The sequence below is a fragment of the Acomys minous genome (assembly GCF_964271855.1).
Source record: "Acomys minous genome assembly, chromosome: 1".
NCBI classification, from domain to species: Eukaryota; Metazoa; Chordata; class Mammalia; order Rodentia; family Muridae; genus Acomys; species Acomys minous.
The window spans coordinates 110,117,536-110,143,040 of NC_140483.1; the positions used below are offsets into that span (position 1 = coordinate 110,117,536).

The following is a 25,505-nucleotide window of genomic DNA, read 5'->3' on the forward strand; positions in this document are numbered from 1 at the left end:
ATCCCAGTCACCTTTCCCTGTCACCTAAAACAACTAAGATTGCTGGATTTTCTGAATAGTTTAATGTAAAAATACCAAACATAGAACCTGATAATCTGCTTCTTTTATTATAACTCAATCATTCTGATATAAATAAACTAGTATACCCATTTATAAGTTTTATATGATGTGATAAAATACATGACCCAACACATCTCAATGAGAAAGGGCTGATTTCCTCTTAAAGTTTCACATCACATTTCATCATTAAAAGAAGTCAGAGGAGGACCTCAAGGCAGATGTCCCAGAGTAGTGTTTGCCCCCCAGAGCCTCTCAGCCAGTTTTCCTGTACCAGAGGTAGTATTATGCACAGTGGACCAGCCCCTTCCATATCAATCATTAATCAAGAAAGTGCCCCACAGGTTTGTCCACAAGCCGAGGCAAGGGCATTTCCACAAATGAGGTTCTCTCTTCTCAAACGACTGTAGCTTGTGTCAAGTTGACAAAAACCTAATCAAGAAAATCAACCCTTTCTCAACTTGGCACAAATATGTTACTCTTAATAAATATTCTTTACTCTCTTGTTAATTCCTAACATCTCATACTAATTATTAATATCACAATATAAAAAATTTCAACATTTAAGACTTCCATAATCCTTAAAAATTCAAACATTTTAAAATATCTTTAAAATATCTAAATCCCATTTCGAAGTTCAAAGCCTGTCTAACATATATAGATGCCCCCAAAACATACCAAAAACTCCCCGAAAATTCTGAGATTCCAAAGTCTCTCTAAAATTCCAGTCTATTTACAGAGGGCTCCTGTGAAATAAAAACTAAGTACACAACTTCTTGTTACAAGTGGCCTCAATCAGGACATGGCCACACCCGAATGAAAGAAAAGCTAAAATTGACAAGGGTAAAAAGTTCACTGCTTGACACCTGGAACCCTCTCATGATCACCAGTGCTCTGAAGGGCCTGGACCACTTCTCTGACTCTTCCCTCTACAGAACACATAGCTTGTGTCACCAGCTGGCTCCGCTCCAGTTTCTGTTGTCTTTTGCAGTCATCATTGGTTCTGGCAATCTCTAAAATGCTGGGATTTCCCCTGCAACTGAACTGCACCATCACCAGGAGCCCCTCTTCAAGGATTCTGAGCCCACCACATGATACTGAGCTTTTACTTCTCTCCATGACCCATGAGGTCTACTTCCACTGTGGCTGCATCTTCACTAAGGTCCTTTCCTAGCCTGCCAGATTCCAAGCATCCACTGCTATCCATCTTTAAGTGTTCATAACTAGTAATACCTGGAAAATTCTCACCCATTATCAAATTTGGCTACCAGAATAAGGCACAACTTTATTATGATTTATTTAATTACTGGAAAGTCTATGAAGAGTTATTTACAGTATAAATTTCAAAACATTAATACGTTAGAGGGAATATATAAATCACAATTTCTAAAGTTGTTAAATTAGAAACTTTATAAATACAAGTGGGTTATTTTATAGAGTGAGTTAATGGGCAAACCAGTTTATTTTAGACTGTAAAAATAATGCAGTGGGAAGCAAATATCATCAGTGTGTGAGTGGGGGGTCCATGTTTGTGGAGATCCTTATGTCTTTACTCTTCAATTGATACCTTGGTATGCTGTATACAAACAACATCAAAGCCAGTGTGGACATGAGAAGGACCTCGTCTTCTGGGATGAGCCGGTAGTGTGGTGTTAGCAGCTAAATGGGAATGAGGGCTGTGCTGAGATCTAGCTCTGCTCATCATTACATGTTGAGCAGGATGCAATGGACACTAACCCTGGCGAACTTTGTCATATGTTTCATATTTCATTGCTCCTAGTGGGTATTATAGTAAACAACGAGACTGAGGAATCAGTGTCTGAAAATCAGCAAACAAAATATAAAACATGTGACGTAAGTGTCTTTGCATATGGAATCTATAAAATGTCTTGTGAATCATATTTCAAAACTGTAATATTTAACACAATTTGTATGTTTGAGTTCATAGCAATTAAATGGTGGAGCATGAGGAACACTGTATAGCACACGACTTTCCCTTAGAAATTGATCTTTTCTGGTAAACAGGACCCAAAGTGGTTATTAGTCATTGCAACTTGATGTGTAAAATAGGAGTCTCGTCAATGTTCATAATGAAGGCCTTCACCATCTCATCTTGTGAAGTTCAGAGGATGAGAGTCTTCATTCTAGTGGATAGGCTAGCAGGAAAAGGCTTTCATTTCTCACGTGAATGTTTTGTATATTGAGAACATTCAGGAATAATAAATATAACTAATTGGGAAAAGAAGAGGTGAGTTAATAGTTAATAGTCTGTTATAAATAAATATGTTTAACAGCAGGAAGAGAGAAAGGATGTGAGAGGGAAAGTAAGTCATACCTATTAGAATAAGGCAACACATGAAAACTCTGTAGAGATGATCTTCTCAGCAGTTCATAGCCACTAGTGAGGGGAAGGCTGGTTTAGCGCACTTTGGCATAGACCGAGTAGGCAATCTCACATGAAATTATATCAGCATAAGACACAAAAAGAGACTATATTATGTAAAGTGTAGTTTGGCAGTTAATAGCACTTCCTTTCCTTACAGATAGTCTACATGGGCTGGTGTGAAGCGCGGGAGCAGGAATCCCTCCAGGACCGAGTGTACACACCCGTGTTTCTTGCTCTGAGGGGTTCTTGTCTTTACAGGTTCCTGTCACCTCCAGTAAGTGTTTGTGTCCAATGTTTGAGTTCTCAGATCTGTTGGTAGCAGAGTGACATCCCCTGAGAGACACCTAAATGTCAATGCATCCTGAAAAAGACACAGGACATTTAGGAAATTGTTAGACTGTTTAAAATATTTTGCAAAAGGTGAAGCTTTGAGGAAAGTAGATGCCATTTTTGCCTAAGAACCTGATAAAGGGAGCAAATCTTAATATGGTTAAAAATTTTCATGAAGACGTGGGAAAGGGTTTAAGAAATGTCCCCAAATATATATCAAGGTATTTAATAAATTGGATGAAAAGGTAAAAAAAAATTGTGATAGGTAGAGTAAGATGTTTAAATTTTTATTCTGTATTTTGAGTATTGTAATCATTTTGTATTTGTGGGTGCTTTGAGAGTTCTTAGTCTTTATTTTGAGCGATTCATTATCATCATTTAGTTTTTCACTTGTTTTTTAATTTACACTGACACATAAGAAGTAAAAATCTCAAAAATTAAGTAGGTATATTAAGTCCAATTCTATGATGTTAAAACTTCACAGTGAAAGGCAGGTATGATGGGCCATGCCTGCAATCCCTGTGTTTGAGAGATTGAGGCAAGAAAACCAGGTGTTAGAGGCTGGACAGACGTAAAAAGTGAGACTGCACCTCAAAACAAGCTACTGTAGCACAATAAAAGAATGGAAAATATAAAAATCCCCTAAAAAAAAGTTTAAATGAAATTATATCACTCTTGGGGGAAAGAGAAATATATTCTGGGGAAATACATTAAGTTTTTCCCTGCTGTAAAAATCATGTAACTAGATAAGTCACTAAGGAAAAAAAAATGCTTATCTTGTCTCACAGTGTCAGAAGACTTAGTCCCTGATCATGTGGCCTAGGCTACTTTCCAGGCTAGAGCAGCAGAGTGCAGCATGGCTATAGCATATGCCAGAGGAGGAAGTTTACATCATGGCAGTCAGGAAATAGAGAAATAGATGAAATTGGGATATTAATACTCCATGGAAGTTCATGTCCCTTTATGACCTAGCTTCCTTGCATCATAACCAACATACTGAATGTTCTGCCAGATCAAAAATATAACAGATCAGGAAAATCATTCAATACATAGGTCTTTGGGGATATTCAAGCTCAGCCACAGCAGTAAGCTATCACAGTTCAACATATAATGGTCCATACTGGCCACCTCTTCTGGAACCTAATCACTTTGCAATATATTCTGTTTTATATTCTCTGTGCATTAAATATGTCTGCACAACTATTCTCTTGAAAGCCTTAAACGGAAACAGGTGCCTTACAGAGAAGTAACACCCAATACATATTTATTGACTGTGGTAGAGAAATTTTAATTCAGAATATGGCCCGCTCTGACAAGAAATCATATCCAAAGACCTTCTAGGTCTGTGTGATACAGCTGGAATATAGACATGCATTTAATCCCAGGAGACAGAGGCAAGCAGATCTCTGAGTTCAAGGTCAGCCATTTCACTGTCAGGTTTAATAATATAAATGAACTGGGAGTTCTCAAGACTTGATCATTAATATTTTTTATGTCAATGCCTATACAAAAGTCACAGTACCAAAAATCGAAAAATGTTATGTTTATATTTCTTGTTATATTTCTACCCTGAACAATGTCCTGTGATTGCAGAGATAAAATATTTCAAAATAAGTAAAGGAATTAACTTCACAGTGGAGATTACATCTTTATAATATCTTAATAATCTTGGAATGGCCTTTAAATATCAATAATTTATTTTTAAGTAATTGAAGCCAATGTTGATATATTATGTTCTTTTCTGCATCTTACTAAGGAGAAATACATATTTAGTATTTGCAAACTTAATATTTGTGTTTAGAGAACACACAGATCATTTTAAACAAATAAGGAATTTTTGCCAATTGGAAATTGTTACAGACAACATGAAATGTTTCCTGAAAAAAGGGTAGGCAAATGCTGACAATTTTTGAATAAACCCAAATGATATGAAAGGGATTTTACATGAACTACGTCACTGATTGGGAGACTAAAGAAAGACGTTTGTGATACTGTCATTCTCCATAAGCAGCAGAGGGAAACCGACATTCCCTAATAGCACAAATGTTATTTCTTATCTCTTAAAGGTGACCACGTGGGACTGGACGCGAGCAGAGAAAACCTTCTCTGTGTGTGAGATCATGTGCAAGGTTCTCAAGGTATGTGCAGCGAGGACAAACATTTCAATGGAATGTCTTCTGAAGGGTGGAGATGTGAGCTCATGAACAAGTCCTGTAAACAAATAACCCATCAATAGAAGATAATGTGGAAAGAGATAGGAAAAGGAGAAGTAAAGGAGGGAAACTGGGATGCAAGTCTTTGAAATCAGAGAACACGACAAATGTAGAAATGACTTAATTTGCTTTGCCTTGGGAGTTGACCATCGCTGTGTATCACAGACGACAGAGCTCTCACAGCATCAAGTCATCAGGAATTCTGAAAAATTAAGATGGCTTATACATGACATAATAAGAATTAAAGGGGTTATTTGAAGGAACCATTGGTGCAAGTTTCCTTTGAAATGTTTTATTGTACAAATTTAATGCCTACATCATGATGCTGTGGGGAATTATATCAATACACTAGACAATATGAAATAATACTCACAGGAAGTAAACCTGCATAGTCTTTATTTCACAAGTTAATTGTTTTTTCTTTCTGAGTCTAGAACAGGTAAAATCCCACGTTGCCCTTCAAATGTCTAGATTCCCTCCTCCTGTGTATCTGCCACTTTGTAGCCACTGACCTATGTCTGCCTGGTTCTCCCCTTACCAACCTGTTCCTCGAGTCTTCATGTCTATGTATTTACATTGCACGGTTTAATTTTTTTCTAGATTCCATAATCAAAGAAGCTCATATATTCTTATATCTGACTCTTTTTATTCAGGTCATCTCACCACTCGCCTGTGTTATGATAGATGGAAGGATCTAAGTCATTGTTAGGGCTGAAAATATTGCATCGTGTTTATTATGTGCTGCGGTTTCTTAATCACTCCGTCTTTTCACAGTCTCCTCAATAGCTTCCATATTCTGGCTACTTTGAATAATGATGCAGAAGACATAGGAGTATCTATGCCTTCATCCAGTAATGATTAGGTTTCCTGTGGTCTATGCCCAGAGCAGAATTGCTGGCTGAATTATATTTCAGTTGCATTTCTAAATCCTATAGCAATATGTGCTGCTGCATGTAATGAGTGAGTAGTCTCACTTAAATCTCCACATAGCTGTATTAAGCGTTTGTTTTCCTCAAACCTGAGTAACAGCTGTAGTTATTTCCCTTTTTTAAAATAGCCATGCTATGTGATAGGAGGTAATATTTCCAAGTGATATAGATGCGAATTTCCCTGATTAGTGATGTTTGTTATTACTGCATGTGCATTTTGGCCAGGTTTTTATCCTCTCTAGAGAAATGATTGTCGAAGCCTTTTGTCCTGTATTTTAAATGTCATTGAGAGTTTTATATTTTTAACTGTGGCTTTTAGAAACATCTTCTTGGTGTACACTGTGATGATGCATGTGAAATGTGTGTAGTTAGCAAATAAAATCAAGTATTTCCAATAGTATTAGTAAAAGCGTTTGCATTCTTTTCCACTATCATATATGGAAGTGCACACCTCTATTCCTGGCACACAAGAGACAGAGGCAGATGAAGATCTGTGAATATGAAACCAGATTCTTCATAGCAAGCTCTAGATTAATGAGAGTCTGTTTTAAAAACAGGATTCTTGAAATACTGCTGTATAGACACCTTCAAGCGGTGGTAACCTTGCTGTGCAATAGCAAAGCTTAAAGCAGTTCCCAATCTCTTATGTGGAATCTGGGGCTGCCTACAGCTTCTCTCCCCTTCTTCCTTGTGCGTCTCAGTCTGGAGTGACAGCCATTCATTTCTGTGCTCCCGTGAGATCCACACAGGAAAGGGATGTGCAGCATTTGACTAGTGAGCCTGTCTTATCTCACTTGCTATAGCATTTGCCAGTTTCACTGGTTATTTGCAAACTTCGAGTCAATACTTTTTACAGATTAATAAAATCTCATTATATATGTGCCATCTATTTTTTTGTTCATTTCTCAACTGGTGGGCATCTAAGCTATTTACGTTACCTAGTTATTCTAAATATTTCATAAATGAACAAGGATGTTGAAATGGCTCTGTAGTAGGACATGGTGACCTCTGTGTGAATGTATTCCTAGAAGTGGCAGAGCTAGGCCATAAAGAAATTTTTTCTAGATTTTGGAGAAACTTGATGTCAGTTTTGATAGGAGCCACACCAATTTGCACTCCCATCATTGTTGGGTGCAGGTTTTCTTTTTCACATACCCTGCCAACATTTTTTTCTTAAATAATTGACCTCTTATAAATAGCCATTCCAACTGGTGTGAGGTAGAACCTCAAAGTCGTTTATTTGTATATCCATGGTGGCTAATGATGTTAAACATTTTTTTTCATTTTTTTTAAAAAAAGATACACTTATCAGTCATTTGTAGTTCCTTTGAGAATTCTCTGTTCAGTTTCATAGTACCTTTTTGCTTTTAAAATTCCAATTGAGTGATCTGATATAATTCTAGTGGGCCTGTCTTTATGTGACTATATATTTCCTTCTTGTTATTTTTCAATGTGAGTTTCAATATAATTTCTTTGTCTTGTGTATTTAGTGATTTCTTTCCTGGCTTTATCTGGTCTGTTTCCTAAAGGCCCCTTGTATATGAATTAACATCTCTTTGCCTCAGTCTGGAAATTTTTCTATTAACATTCTTTTGAAATATTTCCTATGCTTATAACCTGTAGATTTGTTCTTTTCAGAATCTATAGGATAGAGGTACTCTCTCTGTCTTGTGTAGCATCTGGTTTCAATGCAACTAGTAACCAGAGCAGAAAAGATAGTCTTTTCCATGAGTGCAAAAGACTGTAGAAGTAGATGATTATTCTGAAGGGGTGGGTAGTGATGGAAGCCAAAGAAGATGGTTGTGCTTCAGTTAAGCAGGTGAGTATTCTGTTTCGACCTATATATCTTTTTCCATTATATATTTCTCATCTTTACCTGTATTTCTTTCCATATTTCTATCTCTTCCTCCATAGAGATCTCTGTTTCTGTCTTTATCTCTTTCTCTGTTTATCTCTTTCTCATTATTCATGTCTATATATTTCCCTCTTTCCTCTTCTCTCTTTCAATGGCAAGTATATGTAGGGAGATGTGCACCTGTGTGTTGTGTGTACATGTATGCACATTAAGGTTAGTGGCCCCAAATTCTATTACTAACACTGAGGAGAAGAGACTTGATACCCTATGAACATATAAAGGGGGAAGAAGTCCCCCTCAGTCACAGTCATAGAGGAGGGGAGTAAGGGGAAAATGGGAGGGAGAGAAGAATGGGAGGATACAAGGGATGGGATAACCATTGAGATGTAACGAGAATAAATTAATTAAAAAAAGAAAAAAAAGAAAAAATTATAATACTAAAAAAATGAAAATAAAAAAGTTTTTAAAAAAGAGAAAAGAAAAAAAGATGAATAAGAAAAGAGATACACAGAAAAAAACACTCTGTATTAAAATAAAAAAAAACGAGAGATTTGTGTCTTAAAGATACAGATAAAATATATTCACGTATTCTATATTTAACAAATAAGGTCTACAATTCTTTTCATCACTACTACCAGCATTTGGAAGAGGAAATAGACACTACTAGTTAGAAATATCTCATAATGATGTTCAAATTATTGCTTTGGAGAATTTTTTTCTTATTCATATGGTCATCGTTTTGAAATAATGCTTCTGAGTATTCTAAATCTATATCAGGTGCTATTGTCTTCTAAGAAAGGCTTGCTTGTGAATTTGTTTCACAGTTTAACTCACTTGAAATACTTAACAATAGCCTTTAGTTATAAATGTAAGTTTGTAGTTAAATTGCCACAATATACTTAAGTCTTCCTAAAATCCTGAGCTTGAGAATTGTTTTCTCTGATAATACCCATCTGTTTCTATGGTGATTAGCAAGGCTTTGTTTGGGTCACAATGTGTCAGCATGGCTGCTCTGTGTGAAAATGGTGTTCATTTACTCTGAGGATTGACAGCAGGAAGGAACACATCAAGCTGGGGTGTGATGCTTGCTTTAGCAATCTCAGGAACCAGAACCTGAAGCAGGAAGGTCCAGAGTAGAGGTCTAGCCTTTGCTTTGTAGGAAGTTCCAGCAGAGGCTGAGCTACATAGATAGACCCTGTCTCAAAATAAAAAAACAAAAACAAAAAAAAAAAAGAAAGAAAGAAAGAAAGAAAGAAAGAAAGAAAAAGAAATCATAACAGGGAAAGTTATTCCCATGGACAATGCCAACTAAGGTGACTTCAGATGCAGCCTATTGTCATAATACAAAACAGAGACCTAATCATTATTCATAATAGAAAATGAAACAAGATTTCATTTTTATTTGTGTACTTTCTTATATATTTAGATTTAAGCATCTTAGCTTGCAGTGTCTTGGGACAGTGAATTTCATACATCTGCCATATGTTATGTGGAACACTTTGCTGTTTTTCCAAGATATCCTTAACACTCCAAGGTCTTAATTAAATTGCATTAAAAACATTTACACAGTGGAATACTACTTAGCTATTTTTTAAAAATCATGAAATTTGCAGGCAAATTGAAGGAACTAGAAAAGATCATACCGAATGAGGTACCCCAGACCCAGAAAGACACACATGGTATGTCCTCATTTATAAGTGGATTTTTAGCCATATAACACAGGATAAACATACTGCACTGTACAGACCCAAAGAAGATAATTAACAAGGAGAATCCAAGGGAGGATGCTTAAATCTTACTCAGAAGGTATAATAGAGTAGTCAGAGGTACTGGTTGAAGAGAGGGTACAAGGTAGGAGAGAAAACACAGGGAGATATGAGGGCAGAGATCAGATCTTGGGAGTGCAGGGGCAGGAAGACAAAAGGCCTTTATAGAAAACAGAAAGAGCAACTCTGTGACAAGCTGGACACCTAAGTCAGGGTAGGTTCCCAGGGCCATATGAGAGGAACTCTAGCAGAGACTCCTAGTAGCAACAGCCATAGACACTGAAAAGGAACATCCTCTAACTAGACAATCTCCTAGTAGAGGGAGGGGAAAACCAATCTACCCACAAAAACTTTGACTCAAAATTCACCTTGCCAATAGATGTGCACGCAGCGATAAAGATAGAGCAGAGACTGAGGGCAACCAGTGCCTTGCCCAACCCAAGACACACTCCATGGGAGAGAACCAATCCAGACACTACTAAGGATACTCGGCTATGCTTGCAGACAGGAGCCTAACAGAGTTGTTGTCTGAGACGCTCCACCCAGCAGTGCCTCAGAACAGATGCTGAGACTCAAAATCAAACAATGAGTGAAGCATAGGTAGTCTTAGTGGAAAAAGAACCTAGAGGTGACAAGAGCTCCACAAGAGGATCAACAGAGCCAACTTAGCCAGGGGTTTAGACGGCCCTGCTGAGACTGAGGCACCAACCAAGTATCTTGCATGGTCTCAACCCAGGCAGTCGCCGGGATGTGGCTAATGGGTAGCCTGGGCTTCATGTGGGTCTGCTATTCAGGTGAGTCGGAGCTCTCTCTGGCATGGGCTCTCTTGCCAGCTTTTCTATTACTTCTGCCATGTGGGACTGCCTTGCCTGGCCACATGGAAGGAGGGGGTGTTTGGTCTTCACTCAACTTGATGAACTGGGGTGAGGGGGCTCCCCTCTACTAAAAAGCGAGTAAGGGAGTGTGGGAGAGGAGGGGCTAGGGCTGGTAGGTGAGGAGGGATGGGCTGAAACCTGGATGTGAAATGAATTTTATTTATTTATTTATTTATTTAATATTTTTATTGAAAAATAAAATCATTCATATTACATCTCAATTGCTATCCCATCCCGTGCATCCTCCCAATTCCTCCCTCCCTCCCGCTTTCACCTCATTCCCCTCCCTATGACTACGACTGATGGGGACCTCCTCCCCTTGAATATGATGCTAGGGTATCAAGTTTCTTCTTGGTAGTTGGCTATCCTTCCTCCGATTGCCATCGGGCCTCCCCATGAAGGGGACATGGCCAAATAAGGGGCACCAGAGTTCTTGTGGAAGTTAGTCCCCAGTCTCCACTTAACTGTGGAGAATATTCTGTCCCTTAGCTAGGTGTGGGTAGAGGTTTTATGATGACTGCACATATTGTCCTTGGTTGGTGCCATAGATCGAGCAGAACCTCTTGGCCCAGATCTGCCCATCATAGTGTTTTTCTTGGAGGTTTCTAGGACCTTTTGGATCCATCTATTTCCCTATCTCCTATAATTCTCTCACCTTACGATGTCCTCACCACTATCCCATTTTCCTAGAAAGTGAAGACTGTGAAATGAATTTTTAAAAAGGGTTTCATTGACTGTACACTGGCTTGCAAGCCACATTTGATGCTTTCATCCCCATCTCCCATTTAGGTGAAAGTTTACCAAAATCTTAGCACCTAAAGAAATAAAAAGTCCTTCTTAATTTAAGGATGCTTTTCTCAGGTAACCACAGGACCCAGTCTTCTTGCCTCATAGCTAGCTTTGTGATTAGCCATAAACCAATGATGTGGCATTTTCCCATCTGATTCATGGCAGAGCCCAGTTTTCATTTGGAGAAAAGCCATGGAAGAAAACTGCTTTTCAAACTTCATATTGTAATTTACATCTGTTATTTGAGTAGAATTGTATAGTATTAACCTTAAAAATCCCACAAACATATTTATAAAAATAGAAATAAATGAAGAATTTAGAATAACTGATGACTGATATTCCACAGTAAATTTCTGGTTAGTGAATATTCATATGGAAAATCACCAGAAGACATTTTGGATGTAAGACAATGCTAGAAAATGCCTATGTATGTATATATATATATATATATATATATATATATATATATATATATATATATATATATATATATCAATCTGGCATCAATCTCAAGAATCTCTTCCTAAAAGGAAATAATTTGAAATCATCTATGCAACTTAAACTCCTTCAGATATATTTCAAAGCTTTTAAGAATTGAGATAGACTTAATGCTTTTGAAACTTCAGATAGTAAAAATTTCTACTTTACAAATTCACTATCGTATCTGCTCATGAAATCACCTGACCTTAAAGTCCATAATATTCTTTTACTTTAATTTCACTATTAGTATTAAAGAAAAGCATCTACTTTCTCCTTCTGAAGATTTTCTCCTAATAGAATAAAAATTATATAAAAGTACTGAGATATTATTAAAGTGTATTTAGAATATCTTGTTAAAATGACATGTTACAGTTTGTATGCTGTGTCTTTGCTCTATTGTTGATCAAATTAATTGTACTTTAGATACATATTTATAATGTATCTTGCTATTTTGAATTTTAAAATGACATTAGATTATATGGTTACTATTTCTTATTTATATGCAAAAATTACACTTACTGTTACTAATATTATTCTCTATAGCCTTTATGTAGTCTCAAGAATGAAATAGCTGTTCTACTGTGTATCAGCCTCTTTGAAGAGAAAAAATGTTCAGACCACAGTTATGTCAGGCCATCATCTGATTGCTGCACAGGAGAAATGCTGATTTTTCCATGTGCTATGCTCTTCTTACCAAATGTGATGCTTACAGTGTTTTATGTGAGCTTAGGAATAATTATTTCTTTAGAAAAATACATGAATTTGAATTGTAAAGTTCACCTCACAAAGTAGATAGTGTTGGGTTGATTTTCCTATTCTTTTGAATTGGGGAAATTGTAAAGTTATATAGACAAAATGGGGTCCTGATGAAACACCAAGGAATTGAAAGTATTTTCAATTGAAAAAAGTATTTTTTTTAAAAAAAATAAGAATTAGCAACATTTAAATTCTATGTCAGAGAATATATCCACCTAGTTTGTTCTACACAAAAATTATAATTCATGTACAATATAGAATTCAAAAATATATTTTGCTTCACCCTCCCGAAGAGCATAATCCCAGAATTTCCCTCCACTCTCAATGAAGAAGCCATTTATAGCATTCTTATTTGTGTTTCTCTGTCTCTCTGTCTCTGTTTCTCTCTGGTATTAAATTCACACAGCCTTTACAAATTCAGGAAGCCATTATGCTTGTTAAATAAAACTGTCTTAGTTACTTTTCTATTACAGTGATAGAGCACCATGACCAAGGCAATGTATAAAGGAAAGCATTTGATTTTGTTTATGGCTTTAGAGTTGATGAGAGCAGGACAGAGGCAGGAACAGCTGAGAGGCTCTATCTTGGTCACAAGCAGCAGTCAGAGAGCACACTGGGTATGGTATGAGTGTTTTTGAAACTTCCAAGCACAATTTCAGTGACTCACCTTCTCCAATAAAGCCATATATCCATACTTCCCAAATAACTCAACCAATTCTTCAAAGAAATATCCTTGTGGCAGTTGCTCTTACTCAAATAACAATAGCTGTGGACTTTATGCACCTGATAACTGTCAGCAATATACTTATGGCGATATATTTTAGAATACTTTTTATTTTTATTCTGTTAGTTGTTGACTTCACATTTTCATTATTTACCAAGTATTATTTTGTTTCTGAGCATTCGATTAGTACAAATTCTACAAAAACTATTAGACAGAAATACTTGTGATCCAGCAATATCATGTACAAATGTCAGGTGGACTGGATTAGAATTTTGGCACCAATAATAACCACAGCCTTGTTTTGCCATATTTACTATAATTACTCCATAATCCTCATCAGATTGCTTACAGTATGTACCCAGTATTCACTGCATGCTGGTGGTTTAAGCTAGAAGCATTGCTAACATGTTCTGTACAGTGATGTTAGCCATATGCACTTCCTCCAGCGTCACCCCATACCAATTTTCTTTTTTTTTTTCTTTTTCTTTTTTAGTTGGAGATGTTTATTGTATGAGCATGGGGAAAGAAGGAAAGGGGGGATGGTATTCCAGAGAGAAACAGAGAGACAGAAAGATAGGGAGAGAGAAGAGGAGAGAGAGAGAGAGAGAGAGAGAGAGAGAGAGAGAGAGAGAGGTGAGATGTGAAAGAGAGGTGAAGTGAGCCTGTCCTTTTATATACTTAGTAGGGCCATTCTCAGTGGCAAGTAGGCAATGACATCACAGGTAGGCAGACTGGGTCAGAATCCTAACATTCCTCCCTTTTTCTATAATTAAAAATGATGACATTGGATTTTTTCATATAAAATAAGATAAAGTATATAAGTGCAGGTAAGGGGGGAAAGAAAAAGAAAAAATGCAGCAAAATGTGCAGATGATATGATGAATGGGAAGGAAAAACTATGCCCTGGAAACTTCAGGGTAGAGGGCAGGTTATATCAGCCATGTCCTGTAGCAAATAGGGACCAAGGAGTGCTGAGAGAACCAGCAGCTGTTCATCCTGGGCACATCATTTTAGCCTTTTGCAAATGGATAAAAGGAGAGAGAAGTAATCAATCATCTTTGACTGCTTCCTGCTGACTTTAAGGTGGTGACAGGTCTTGGAAGAGCAGGCTGCTTTCTTTGCTGTTCAGGGTCTGAGAACATATGCAGCTAGGAGGGGCAATGCAGGTCCAGCTGGATTGATCTGTGAGGTTTGGCTGGAGCACCTGTGGAGAGAGTTGTTTTGATGATGTCCTGGGTGTTGAAAGTCTGGCAGGATACTGGAACATATATGTGGGCAGAAGACAAAGTTAGTAAGTTAGAGAGAAAATTCCCTTTAGGTGCACATTTGAAACTTTTGGGAAAGCAAAAAAGAGAGAAGGTTTGAAAATAAGGAGAGATAGAATGCTGACAGTGTTTGAAAATTTCAGGTGAGCAAAAGGTTTGAACATGGCGACCTTCCTTCCATTTTACCTGACTGCTGGTGGTAAACTAAAAAGTCTCATTTTAGATCTGTCCAAGTTTGGTTGCAGAGTATGTAATCTTAGCAGCCCTTAATATGGGCGTAAGGATTTGAAATTCTCTATAAGGCATCCCAGAGGAGCCTGGAGAGGTGATGAAAATACTGTTCCCATTGGAGGATTAGAAAGTTTAATTTGAGAGATGGATGTATCTGTTCCAGCCACTCTTCAGCACTGGTCAGAAACCAAAGGCATAGCCCAAGAGTAGAGATGGTTACCTAGTACTAAGGAAACAATTTTCTTTTCAGTCTAAACATCTGGATGTGCCTTGCATGACCCAAATAAACATTTGCCTTAGTTGATCCTTCTGTACTTTGATCCAGAGAAAGATTATTGAGGAAGTGCTGAAGTCAGAGGCATAGATTTCTATTACTTTCTTTTTGGTATTCCTTCCTTTTTTCTGAGACAGCGTTTTTTGTTTTGTTTTGGTTTTGTTTGTTTTATTTATTTATTTTTTTGTTTTGTCCTTTATAACTTTAATACTTCATTCAGATACCCTTCAGCATCTCCTTGCCAGGAGAAACGACTCTAATACACACACTCTCATCAGGACCATAGACTCTTCTGCCTTGGAGGCCAAGAGTGGTTTCATGTTCATGTGTCTTTGGGGAGATCAGACATGAACCCATAACTGGAAGGTGGCAATGCTCCTCATCACATTTTCTAATAAAGAAAGCTCTGCAGTTTCTCTCAGATTGTCACTTTGGTAACATTCTGGTCCCTCTGTCTGTTATTGATTGGTTCTTAAATGTTTTTCTCATGTGGTTTTTTATGTTATTATTTTATTTTGTATAGAGTTTTTGTAGATGAGGCTGGCCACAATTCAGACACCCACCTCCCTCTGCTTTCCCGAGTGCTGGGATTAAAGGTGTACAAAACTTCTTGATAAGGATGGCATTTGACCATCTTTATAATTCTTTACTGTTTTTTTTCTTCTGAGTCTGGTGTATTCTTTACAGCTTCCTTGTTAGAGAAAAGAAATAAAAGTGTCTCAGTGCTACAGGACCCATTTTTACTCAGAGGCAGACCTTGTCAGTGTCACATTGCATTTTGAGGTCTCATACAATTGCCTCTGTCTGGACATATGGAAGCTCAGGTGGCATCTTTTTGTGCCACGCGGACAACAGCAAAGAACAGTGGCTTGATGCCCTCACCAGTGCTACATATACATTCTATATTGTTTGCTCTGGTCAGGCTTTTGAAGGCAGTGCTGACTCTGTCCTTTGCAACCCTTTCACCTTTACTCTCCATCTGCTAACTTGAATGCCAATGACAGGTGGAAGATAGGTGTCCCATGATGATATGCCTTTCCACAGGCATTGAATGCGGTGACTAATGTTATTAGAAACACTGAACAGTTAAAATAACAAATCAAGTAATATTCACTGCTCTTTTTATTATGTCACAGAATTAAGAGATCAGTTATGAATCTCAGTACATGTACTAGCTGTGTTCCTCAATGACTTGACTTAAAGGGCAAATGTTATTGAAGTTACTGTTGGCTAATCCATATAGTAGAAAAAAGCAGAGCATAAAAGTACTAAGACCATGCTGTTCTATTTTTTCATATTGGGCTATGAATTATGCTTGTAGCCATTATTATAAGATTTAGTTTCACTTAGGGAGACTTTCACGTGGCATTCACTGGAATGTCTGTGGACCACATACTTCAAGCTAATAGGTAATTGCTGGTGACAGTTCCTCTATCTGCTACATTTGTTAATGTCTTTTAAAGCCATCTTCCTTTTAATCTTCCTTCTTCATTAATCAGCACCTGTTAAATCATGGTCCACAAGTACAGTCTCTTACATAAATCCTGGTGACAGGAAACTCCAGATTGCAGCACAGAAGTGAGAATGGAGAGGCCAAAAGGGGTCTGGGGGCCTGAACCCACCTAATAGACTCATACACCTGGAAAGTTGTCTTCTCTCTACTGACACTCCCAGATACCCCCAATATGTTATCTGGGCATGTTATTCGCTAATGGACAGGAATTTGCATATAAATATGTAATAAGATTTCCATTTTCTTTAATTTTTCTCCTTTCCCATATTATTTTTATTTCAGGAAGAATGTTTGCAAATAAGCAGAAATCAAAACCATCTTGCTAAAAGATAAATAATGCATAAATTATAGACCAATAAATCTGGTGATCTCAAAACAAGATGTGATGGAGACTGATTTACATTAAGAATTTTAGATGCACCAAGATAGGAAAGATGTTTTCTTCAAGGCTGCCAAATACAAATAGCCAAAACACTAAGAATGTAACATTTATGTAATTCCTGATTGTGTCATGGTTCTTCTTGCTATAGGTATTTATTGTATATATGTCTAATAATACAAATGCATATGTAAAAACTTAATTAATAAAAATACTATATATTACAAGTCATAGACTTGAAAGAAATTTACCAAATTTTTATGAAGAAAATAAAGTTTGTTTTGGGCAGAGGAATACGTGGGCATTTATAGTAGTTTAAATGAAAAGAGCTCCAATAGGCTGTTACATCTGGATGCTTGGTTCCCAGTTTGTGGACTGTTGATAAAGATTAGAAGGTGGGTCCTTGTTGTAGGAAGTGTGTACTTAGGGTGGGATTTGAGGTTTCAAAAGCCCATGCCAGGCAGACCTCCCTCCCTCTCCTTGAAGATCAGGCACTCCTGCATCACTATGCCTGTCTGCTTTGCACTATGATGATCACAGACCAACACTCCGAAACTGTAAGCAAGCACCCAACTAAATGCCTTCTGTTATTAATGCTGACTTGGTCAAGATGCCTCCTTGCAGCAATAGAATACTGAGACAGAAGTTGGTTTCAGGAATATGGTATTGCTGTGACAGGCCTGACCATGCTGCTGTTTGGAGGACTGGAGAAGATTTTGAGAGAATGAACTAGAAAAGCGATTGGATGCTTTAAGTGAGATCTCCTGGGATGTTCTGGTAGGAACATGAACGACAGTACTGCTGAGGAAAATGTGTATTATAGAGGCCCAACTCAAGAGGCTTCAGAGGGGAAGAGTATTAGTAAACGGCTGAAAGACTATTTCTGACATAGACTGCTGTTGTGATATATTGGCAAGAAAATGGCTACTTTTTTTTTTAACCTTTTTAAAAGATACCAGCACTACACTGTGGTTCAAAACCACTTATAACACTAGTCCAGGTAATTCATGTCCTGTTTTTACATCTTCAGGTAAAACACTTGTGAAAATATTTAAAAATTTAACTCAAACAAGCTTCTTTCTAAGAGACAGTTATCATGAAAGAATGTATGTAAGAGTATTGGAGAATAAAACTCACACCTCAGCCATTAAATGCTAAGAATTGCAATTCTATTCTTTAGTTTTATATGCTCGAAAAATAAGAGATTGCTTGTAGTTTGTTTTCAAGACAGTACCAAATGTCCACTTAGAGATTTTATTGCTTTTGCCCTGTGATGTCCTCATTCACAATTTCAAGTAATATATGATTTCTGCATTGTGTTACTATAGAAAACTATATCCCCTTTATCCATATCCTAATATTATAGGATTGCTCTTGGAGGTACAGTATTAGAAGTGAAATCGATAACTCTTTGATCTAATACTAAAGATCATTAATCTCATTAGGCAAATTTGAGAGTCATCTCATTCGTTAGTTCTGAAACAGATCAGTCATACTGTTTCATCATCCTTATTCGTTTACTTTTCCAGTCTTAACAATGCTAATTTTGACAGCAGAGTTTCTGTTTCCCTCTATCAGTGTCTTACAGAAAATTCCTTTGTATATTATTGAAAATAATAACAAAACTGACTAACTCATGTTAAATAAAAAATAAAGAATGCAATCCAAGTATAATGCTATAATATATTATCTATTAATTCTCTCCATTATGACTCCCCTTAAAAATATCATATGTAATTATTTTCCATCTGAATGGGAAAGGCCCATTCCCACATTGATCAGACAGATTTTTTAAAAAACAAACTCTCCTTTTCTTTGCTTCACAATTTTCTGCACAATCAAGGACATTATTTCAGCAAGGGAACTTAAGCCAATATGTGCTGAGACACTTATTAAAAGCATAATTATCAATGTCATAAAGAGGGAGGCATTGAGGAAAGGCAGGCAGTTGGTGGGGTCAATTTACATGCTGCTCTTGGTAGCTATGAAAAATAACCTTCATCCTGTTTAGACGCCTCTAAAAGAGAAGTCTTAGAGCAATTATATTATGTATTATTAATTTCAACTCTGATGATGAAAAAATCTGCTGGTATTTTTCATCAAAATTTTTCATCAAAGAAAACTATATATTTAAAAATAGATTGTACCTGTATATTTTACAATGTATGACTGTATCATACAACTTGTTCCAGTCTCTAAAACTTTAATTTATTTGTTTTGTTTTCCTTACTTATAACTACATTTGTTGCTCAAATGATCTCTAGATAATAAAAATAAATACTTTTTACAAAGCAACATGCTTCATTAAATCTATGCACTGACTAATGTTTAAGTCAGGGCGAATGAACATCTACTCTTTGATTATTTATTTTTTAAAATGTAAGCGTCTTGATTTTTTTCACAGTGGCATACATGAGTACTGTGTTTATATATTTTCTATCAACTTCCTCTCTCCATCCAACTTCTGCCATGTTTTCTCCTACTGTGCCTCATTTTCTCAATTTCATGACAACATTTTTTTTTTACCCTTACTGTTTCACACATACATAGTGTATGCATTAAAAAAAAAAACCCAACTGGGTCCATTTAGTGTGGCTCTTATGTACATGTATTTAGTACTGCAGTTCGGCATATAATAACTTTTCAGAAGAACTATCTCTAAAGAAAACTGATTCTCCTTCTTACAACCATGGTTTGCTTACAGATTTACTTCTCATGGTAAAGTCTTGTGAATTTTACCCATGCCATTTTGGCGTGTGGTCCCGTGTCATTATGCAAGTGTTGCTGAGATTTCTTGTGTACACTTTCACTGTCATGTTTAGAAGACAGTGTCTTGCTATAGGTGTCCTAGTCTTCTAGTTCCTACAGTTTTCCATGTCTTCTTTGAAAATGTGCTCTGAGGGTTTCATGATTGTGAAGAGACCCCATGATCAAGCCAACTCTTTTAAAGGGAAATATTTCATTGAGCCGGCTTGCAGATTCAGATTTTTGGTCCATTTTCAACATGGCTGGAAGCATGGCAACATCCAGGCAGAAATAGTGCTGAAGAAAAAGCTGAGAATTCTACATCTTGGTCATCAGGAAGCAAGATGACTGTGTGACTGGGCACAGCTTGAACATATATGACCTCAAAGCCCACCACCGCAGTGACATATTTCCTCCAACAAGGCCAGACCTACACAAACAAGTCCACACCTCCTAACAATGCCACTCTCTCTGCGCCAAGCATTCAATGACATGAGTCTATGGGAGCTATTCCCACCTAAACAACCACATGTGTAGATTATGAATGTGTCAGTTGGGACTATTTCCCTCATGGTCACTTATCTACATTTTGACTAGTTACAAATCTCTCTTACAGTTCCTATATGTTTCAGAAAGAGGCTTTTTTGGTGAGTGGAGAGACCTAAACTGATCTATGGGTACAAGCATTAGTATTACAATTAAATTAGATATTATATAGATTTATGAAAATTGCTATAATAGGATGTACTCTTTGGTCTATGTCTACTCCAGCCATGAGTAGCTGGCTAGGTTTAAAATACAAGAAATGAATTCCTTATGTTAAGCAGGGCTTAATGCCTTTTGGACAACTGTTGGTTAACCAAGGTTTACAGTCCAACCTCTACATTTTTGGTGCTTTATACAGGGCCAGTCACTGTTGTGTTTCATAGGCTTTATAGATTGGTAGCTTTAAATTTTATTTGTTTTTGTTTCTCTCCTTTGTCAACTGGCGTACCTTTAGGCTGTTCAGTTCTTAAGGAGATATTTTTTAAAACAAATTTAGTGGTGATTGCCTTGTGGTTCTTGTGAAGGCTGAATACTCAGCTAAGATCCATGTATAAAGAGAAGCTATGGCATCTGTCTTTCATGGCCTGGTTCATTCAACATCATATCCTTCATATCACTCAATACGATATTTGTGAATTTTGCAGTTTTGGGGATTTTTGGAAGTTGCATTGTCTACAAAGGACATTTTTATTATCCACTCATCATTTGAAGGACTTCTAGGAATATTCCAAATACTTCATTTGCATGAACACATTTAAAACCATTTCTTAAAACTTCTGAACTATGTAGAACATAATTACTGCCTTTGTTCTCGCTCTTTGATATAAGCACACAAGCATTTCTCTGTCGTATTTTACTGCAGCTTAGTGTCCTCTTATCACTTTCAGGTCTCTCCCTACCTTTCCTTGCATCTTGCTTGCATCTGGGACCAATATCCTACTCTCAATTCCTAAGAAATCATTGACTTTATATTCCTTGGAGAGGTGAGGTCATGCTTAGCTCATATTTCTATGTCTGCCTTGTTCAATTTACTATAACAATTCTGACCTTCCAAAACCTTAATTTGCATAGTTATAACATGGAAAATACTCATCATAGCATTTCGTAGTATAAGTGATATTCTTAAAAGAGGACAGCATATTAATGAGAAATGATACACATCTCTATTGAGTAGGCTTTAGCACTTACATAACTATTTTGATCTGTGACAGTTTTTCCTTTATAGACATACATACATGTTTACATACATACATACAATACATATAAAGTAGGGGGAGGGACTTAAGGAGGGAGGGAACAAGACAGAGAGAGAAAGAGAGAGAGAGAGTGAGGGAGAGAGAGAGAGAGAGAGACAGACAGACAGACAGACAGACAGACAGACAGACAGAGAAAGAGAGACAGAGAGAGAGAGAGACAGAGAGAAGAGAGAAGTGGACAGGCACATGTTCTGTTAGTGGTGATCCTGAAGCTGGAATAAGATCAGATCTAGTTCTTAGCAAAAGTCAATTGTGATATTGATATTGCAATTATAAATGGTATTATGCACATTATAGTGATATGCAGCAGTCATGTCCCCAAATAACAAATGTGAATAGGGTATCTAGCCTTCAAAAGAACCACAAGGCAATCACCATTAAATTCATTTAAAAAATATCTCTTTAAGAACTGAAAAATGGTATTAGTTCTTTGTCAGATGTAAGGCTGGTAAAGCTCTTTTCCCAATCTGTAGGCTGTTGCTTTGTTGTACTGGCAAAATCCTTGGGTTTACAGAAGCTTTTCAGTTTCATGAAGTCCCATTTATTAATTGTTGATCTTAGAGCCTGGGCTGTTGGTGTTCTGTTAAGGAAATTTTCTCCTTTGTCAATGAGTTCTAAGTGTTTCCCCACTTTTTCCTCTAACAGATTTAGTATGTTTGGTTTAATGTTGAGGTCTTTAATCCACTTGGACTTTAGTTTTGGACAGGGTGGTAAATATCTATCTATTTGCCTTTTTAACAAGTAGACATCCAGTTAGACCACCACCATTTCTTGAAGGTGTTGTCTTTTTTCCATTGTATGAATTTGGCTTCATTGTCAAAAATCAAATGACCATAGGTGTGTAGATTTGTTTCTGGGTCTTCAATTTTATTCCATTTGTCAACTGGCCTATTTCTATGCCAGTACCATGCTGCTTTTATTACTGTGGCTCTGTAGTACAACTTGAGATCAGGGATGGAGATTTCTCCAGAAGATCTTTTACTGTACAGGATATTTTTTTTAGCTGGGTTTTTTGTTTTTCCATATGAAGTTGAAAGCTGATCTTTCCAGTTCTGTAAAATATTGTGTTGTGTTGGTATTTTGATAAGGATTGCATTGAATCTCTAGATTGCTTTTGGTAGGATGGCCATTTTTACTATGTTGGTTCTTCTAATCCATGAGCATGGGAGGTCTTTCCATTTTCTGATATCTTCTTCAATTTCCTTCTACTGAGACTTGACATTTTTTTCATATAAGTCTTTCACTTGGGTGATTAGAGTTACATCAAGATACTTTGTATTATTTGTGGCTATTGTGAAGGGTGTAGATCCCTAATTTCTTTTCCAACCCATTTGTCATTAGTATACAGGAGGTCTAATGACTTTTTTGAGTTAATTTTTTATCCTGCCACTTTGCTGAAGTTGTTTATCAGCTGTGTGAGTTCCTTGGTAGAATTTTGGGGATCATTGTTGTATACTATCATATCATCTGTGAATAGTGAAACTAACTTCTTCCTTTCCTATTTGTATCCCCTTGATCCCCTTTAGCTGTCTTATTGTTCTAGCTAAGACATCAAGTACTATCTAGAAGAGAAATGAAGAAAGTGGACAGCCTTATTGTGTCACTGATTTCAGTAGAATTGAGTTAGGTTTCTCTCCATTTAGTTTGATGTTGGCTGTAGGCTTGCTGTATATTGCTTTTACTATATTTAGGTATGTGCCTCGTATCCCTGATCTAAGACTTTTTAACATGAAAGGGTGTTGCATTTTGTCAAATTATTTTTCATCATCTAAAGAGATGATCATATGTTTTTTCTTCAGCTTATTTATATGAAAGATTACATTTGGTGGATTTCTATATGATGAACCACCCATTAATGCCTGGGATGAAGCGTACTGGTCATGATGGATGACATTTTTTATGTGATCGTAGATTCAGTTTGCCAGAATTTTATTGTATGCTTTTGCATCTATGCTCATAAGGGAAATTGGTCTGAAATTCTCTTTCTTTGTTGGGTCTTTATGTGGCTTAGGTATTTGAGTTTGTTAGTGATTTTTGTGTTTCTATTTTGTGGAATAGTTGGGGGAGTATTGGTATTAGCTCTTCTTTTAAGGTCTGGTAGAATTCTGCACTGAATCCATCTGGCCCTGGGCTTTGTTTGTTTGTTTGTTTGTTTGTTTGAGAGACATTTGATGACTAGTTCTATTTCCTTAGTGGATATAGCATTATTTAATTTGTTTTCCTGATCTCAATTCAACTTGGTAAGTGGAAAATATAAAGTAAATTGTCCATATCATCTAGATTTTCAAATTTTGTGGCATATAGGTTTTTGAAGTAAGACCTGACGATTCTTTGGATTTCCTTGGTATCCAATGTTATGTCTCCCTTTTCATTTCTTATTTTTTTTAATTTGGCTATTGTCCCTTTGCCTTTTAGTTAATTTGGCTAAGGGTTTGTCTATCTTTCTCAAAGATCCAGGTCATAGTTTCCTTATTTCTTTGAGTTGTTTTCTTTGTTTCTAATTTATTGATTTCATCTATGAGTTTGATTATTTCCAGCAGTCTACTCTTTTTGGGTGTGTCCTTTTTTTTTTCTAGAATTTTCAGGTGTCCCATTAAGTTGCTTTATGTGATGTGTCCAATTTCCTTATGAAGGCTCTTAGTGCTATGAACTTTCCTCTTAGCACTACTTTCATTGTGTCCCAAAGTTTTAGATATGTTGTGCCTTCATTTTCATCTAATTCTAGGAAGTCTTTAATTTCTTTCTTTATTTCATTCTTGACACAGTTGTCATTGAGTAAAACATTTTTCAGTTTCCACGTATTTATAGACTGCTGTAGACATGGTGGTCTGATAAAATGCCAGGTATTATTTCATTTTTTTGGTATCTGTTAAGGCTTGTTTTATGACCGATTATATGGTCAATTTTGAAGAAGGTTCTGTGTGGTGTGGAAATAAAGGTCTATTATTTTCTGTTTATGTGAAAAGCTCTATGGATGTCTGTTGGGTACATTTGATCCATGACCTCTGTTCGATTGATTATTTCTCTATTTAGTTTCTACCTTGAATATCTGTCCATTGTTGAGAGTGGGGTGTTGAGGTCTCCCATTATGATTGTATTGGGGTCAATGTGTGATTTCAAATTTAAAAGTATTTCTTTTACAAATGCAGGTGCCCTCATATTTGGGCATAGATATTCAAGATAGTAATGTCCTATTGATGAATTTTTTTCCTTTGATGAGAATGAAGTGCCATTCTCCATCTTTCTTGATAAATTTTAATTGAAAGTCTACTTTATCAGATATTAGAATGGCTGCTCTTGCTTGCTTCTTGGGTCTCTTTGCTTGGAAAATCTTTTTTCAGCCCTTTACTCTGAGGTTATGTCTATTTTTGTTGCTGAGATGTGTTTCTTGAAAGCATCAGAATGACAGATCTTGTTTTTACATCCATTTTGTTAGCCTGTGACTTTTTACTAGGGAGTTGAGATCATTAATGTTGAGAAATATTAGTGACCAATGGTTCTTGGATCCTTTTTTTGTGGAGTTGGTAGTAATTGTGTCTTGTTGGGCGTGTTTTGTTTTTGCTGTTGTGAGATTATCTATATACTGTGTTTTCTTGGGTGTGGTTGACCTCATTGTGATGGAGTTTTTCTTCTATGATTGGTAGAGTAGGTTTAGATATAATTTAAGCTTGGTTTTGTCATGGAATATTTTGTTTTCTCCATCTATGGTGATTGAAAGTTTTGCTAGATATGGTAGTCTGGGTTGGCATTCGTGGTCTCTTAGTGTCTGGATGACCTCAGCCCAGGCCCCTCTTGCTTTCGTGGTCTCTGTTGAGAAGTCAGGTGTAATTCTGATGTCTCTGCTTTTATATGGTCCTTAGTCTTTTCCATTGCTGCCTTTAATATCTTTTCTTTGTTGTGTACATTTAGTGTTTTGGTTATTACGTGGTAGGAGGATTTTCTTTTCTGGTCTAGTATATTTGGTGGTCTTTAGGCCTCTTGTGTGTTCAAGGGCATTCCTTTCTTTAGGTTGGGGAAATTTTCTTCTATGATTTTCTTGAAAACATTTTCTGGTCCTTGGGACTTTGCATCTTCCTTTTCATCTACCTATAATCTAATCCTAAAGTTATGCCTTCTCATGATGTCTGTGATTTCTA

At 36.6% G+C, this 25,505-nt stretch overlaps 1 protein-coding gene across 7 annotated transcripts in view; it reads left to right on the top strand.

Annotated features, from left to right (window-relative positions):
• The window catches only part of SNTG1 (syntrophin gamma 1), a 707,225-nt gene that overhangs the window by 625,680 nt on the left and 56,040 nt on the right, over window positions 1-25,505 (top strand). For all 7 annotated transcript variants that reach the window (XM_084773017.1, XM_084773015.1, XM_084773016.1 and 4 more), the window contains 2 exons: window positions 2,601-2,717; window positions 4,840-4,911. In XM_084773017.1, the coding sequence (XP_084629143.1) occupies window positions 2,601-2,717; window positions 4,840-4,911 (189 nt within the window). The remainder of the gene's footprint in view (window positions 1-2,600; window positions 2,718-4,839; window positions 4,912-25,505) is intronic.